Source organism: Galeopterus variegatus, unplaced genomic scaffold (assembly GCF_000696425.1).
Source record: "Galeopterus variegatus unplaced genomic scaffold, G_variegatus-3.0.2 Scaffold8399, whole genome shotgun sequence".
Classification (NCBI taxonomy): Eukaryota; Metazoa; Chordata; class Mammalia; order Dermoptera; family Cynocephalidae; genus Galeopterus; species Galeopterus variegatus.
Window position 1 is genome coordinate 111,556 of NW_007734510.1, and position 3,993 is coordinate 115,548.

The 3,993-nt window shown below is 48.4% G+C and overlaps 1 protein-coding gene across 1 annotated transcript in view; it reads right to left on the minus strand.

The window, feature by feature from the left end:
* The window catches only part of LOC103608409 (protein-cysteine N-palmitoyltransferase HHAT-like), a gene marked incomplete at both ends in the record, with an annotated part of 12,777 nt that extends 8,835 nt beyond the window's left edge, over positions 1–3,942 (minus strand). The window contains 2 exons of the mRNA XM_008592846.1: positions 1,292–1,507; positions 3,748–3,942. Coding sequence (XP_008591068.1) covers positions 1,292–1,507; positions 3,748–3,942 — 411 coding nt within the window. The remainder of the gene's footprint in view (positions 1–1,291; positions 1,508–3,747) is intronic.
* Positions 3,943–3,993: the final 51 nt, after the last annotated feature.

Sequence of the window (3,993 nt, forward strand, 5' to 3'; positions counted from 1 at the left end):
CCAGCCCAGGGGCCACGCTTTGCAAACCATTGAATTACATAATCAGCTGCCATCGCTAAAACACCTCTGTCTTTTACACAATAATTCTAAACACAATTCAAATGCAGATTTGAAAAGAATGATCCTATGTAACCCAAAACAAAGTATGAGAAGCCATACACTAAACATATATCTGCCTGAGAATATCAATTTCACTTAGATTTCTGGAAGGAAAAACATTATATACCTTCACTGGCAACTTTAGAACATTATGGTATTGTTATAATGCAGAAATATACTTTTGAATACAGTACATAACTTAGTGGAATTTTGTAAACACAATAAGGGATTTCTAAGAACCCTCCTTCTTTTCCAAGGGGCACCTTTTATGTTGCCCCCAGAGATGTGCAACACACTGCTGCACGCCCTGTACTGTGAACTGTGCTTCCAGGCATGTGTGCACATTGTGTGGGTGTGTTCATGTGTGTGTGTAAGCGTGTACATGTTATTATCTCCTCCATCAGGATTGTTTTGTTTTGGTGGGGGAGGTTGAAATGTCCCTTGAGAAACACTGTTTTAGGTACTATCAATTACTAACACCTTAGGTGAATTACTTAGCAAATATGTTGCATGAGACTAGATGTGGGTTGAAAGAAAAAAAGAGTTCTAAGTAGGGGAAAGTGAGGTGGGATTGACAAGTCAGCCTGCCGTGGTGTTTCAGATGTGGGTGCTATCCAGAGCAGGCAGGCAGAGGCCTGGGCACCAACAGGCACCCAGACCTGAAAACACGCCATCGCCTTCAGTCTTCCTTCAGCTCCACTGTGTCTTCTCATCCAGGGCACCCTGAACAACTTGCAGGCTGCAGCAGGGCTATTTCATACGCGGTTTATGAACATGAAAGGAAACATACTACTTGCCAAGCAACAGCTCAGATAGTTTCGCTTCCTACTTGTTCAAGTAATACCATCATAATCAAATTTTCTATTTCCCTGGGACTTCTCTGCAGTGGATACCAACTCCCAAGTCCCTCACTGTGCCCCAGTTATTAACTCTGGTGGCCACAGTTCACTGGGAATCAGGGTGGGGGCCCCCAGAGCTAACGCACATGACAGACAGGTCAACCCTTATTTTGCAAGTTTATTTCCCCTATGTTTTTCATCTATGGGGTAAAAAAACCACGACAACTAGTAGTGTGTGTTCTAAATCTGTGGGCACACCTGAATGAAAAGACTCAAGAGTCACAGAGATGACCACAGCAACGGGACAGAGGCGTAATCTACGGAATACGACTCCAGTCCCCAGCGGGCTCTACCTGTGTGATGAACTCCGGGAAGCTGAGGATGGGCCCGTTGTGGAAGACCGGGTAATAAAAGACATAGGCCAGCATCCAGGGGAAGGCGTAGGGGCCACGGGCGGCGGGCAGCTGCTGCCAGCAGAACTCGAGGCTGAAGCTGGTGTAGCACAGGCAGCGGACGGTCAGCGTGAACTGCAGCAAGTAGTACTCGCTTTCTGTCTTGTACCACCTCCTCTGCAAAGGCAAAAAGAGAGAACAACTTCTGAGAGACAAGGAGGGACATCACCTACTCCCTATGGCTAGCACGGCCACCTTCCTCTGAGAGGCCCAGGAGTCCCCGGGAAGGAGATCACCTCTGGTAGAGCACCCGTAGCATAAAGGGAGTTGAGCGTCGATGAACACCAGATAAATCTCATTGGGAGTCAAAGCAAGCAGTTAACAAGCAGCAGTGAAAAGAACATCTCTAACCTCGACCATCAACTTAGCATTGAGCCCGAGGCAACAGAATTTCGTGGGTATGTGGATGTGGATACACCCATAGAGCTTTTGGGAGACTGCACACACCTCTCCCTTCCTGCAACCCCATACGATCTCCACTGGCACATTCGGTCTACAGGCATCTGCAGAGAACTGGCCTGCATGGAGCCCCAAACTCCGGTGCATGGAAACACTGCCCTGACTATGAGTTTATATTCTAGTCTGCAAGATCAGACGTACAGATTACCTCATCATGCCAAGCAGCGGTTATCCATGTCACATCATGTAAAGCGAACATGAAAAATTCTCAGCTAGCACAGAGCCCAGCAGCAGTGAGGCAGGCTACAATGACTACCCACTGATTCCATCTGAGGACTCATGGAAAGGGAAGCCAACAAATGGAGGCTGGAGAGGGGTTCTCTATAGAGACAGGAAGAGCTTTAGAGACTGAGGTCAAAGCTGTACTTTGAAACAAAACAAGAGAATATTATGGACAGGGATGAGGGGGAGATAGGTTCAAAGAGACGGGATAAAAATGTGTAAAAGGGGAATGGTGAGCAGATTAGCCTGACTCAACAGCCTCTGCGATCCCACTCAAAAATTGTCTGAGAACAAGGCTCCGGAAGAAGGGGATGAGGATGGAGATCTGCAGTGGTTCTGCTCTGGGCACACAGCCCACGATGTTTCCAGAGCTGCGAATCTGTCAGCCTGGCTGCTCTCCAGGCTGACTGACTCTGAAGCTGAAGGGCTCGAATGCCCGGGGCCCAGGACCACAGACACTGGAGCTGGGCCCTGGACTTAACGTTGTTCTTGCCAAGCACTTTTTCTCCCCCAGTGGAAAGTTCCCACATCTGAGTGGTTGAGAGTTCCACACAGACTCTCTCCTTCCCTGCAGCTGTCTTCTATGACAAGCCTGATTCTCCAACTTGAACACGTAAAGGGTACATTCAACAGATAGGTGAGACGGGGAAGCTACACGGACAGCCTGAGGGGTCCCTTCCAAGCCTGAGCTTGGTGTGCATAACCAGGGCTAAGTCACTCGAGTTACCAAAGACAGAACCAGATAGTCCAGAGTTGTCCAGGGGATGCTGCGCACTCTCCAGGAGATGATCAGAAAATGTGCAACAGGCACCAGAAAACAAGGTCAGGAAGAGTTTGCTGATGGCTGTAATCAACTCAGCAGTGCCCACCAATCTCTTAAACTCAGAGTGCAGTCTCTGTCATCTAGCATCAGCAACATCATCCGGTGTCCACTCACAAAATAAAAACGTATTATAATTATGACTAAGAAAAAATAAAGCTAAGAAGGTAAATGCCTGTAAAAGAAAAATGTACTAATGCAAACAAAGGCCATATGGAAGTGGGGGTCGAGCCCAATGTCTTTCTCCATTAGCACAGCAATCAATAGGTAGTTCTGTCAAGATGCCTTTGGTTTCCAAAAATGAAACCTTGGTCTGTGCCCTTTGGGGCAAAACACATGGTTTTCACTTTCTAAATTCAGAGAGTGTCCAGTGGGGTACATGAGTAGGTAATAAATAAATCTGTTTCATCAAATAAAGAGAAGAAAAACAGCTGCCTTACCTATCTCAGGGCCACTGTGGGCATCCGAGGAGATAAGGAATGTGAGCGTTCCCTGTAAATTATACAGTACTCTGCAGATGATTTTTATTAAATGCCTAAGGGACTAAATCGTTTTCTTTCCCTTTGTTTCTGATCCTCTGGTCCTATGGCATCTGGCACCCTCTTGCCTACCGAAACTTAGAAGGGAGAAAACGTACAGGGTCAGCCCCGGGGCAACCTCTCAAGGCTAAGACTAGACACAAAAGACAGGACTGCAGAATTCAAGGGCAGGGCTCTCATGCATCACCCCACGTGGCCACCAGGGGGAGCCCATCCAGGTGCTACAATTGTCTCCTCCGAAAACAAAGGCATCTGCTGGGATCAGGGCGAAGCCAAAGAGGCCTCCTCCTTCCCAAAGGTAAGAGGGAGACACTTACCTTAACTTCCTCCACACCTTGTAGCCTCAGTGTGGAGAGCAGGAGGAGAGAACAGAGCCATGACAGGAACAGCGACCGGAACTGGGCCACGCAGAAGGAGATGATGGTGTGGAGAAAAACCACGGCCACACCTGGGGTCCCCAGCACACACCAGCAGGCCCACATTCCATAGACCATGAGAATCCAGGGTCTGTGCTGCAGACAGGGAGGGCCCAGTGAGAGGGACGTGGGAGGAGAGGGGGGGGA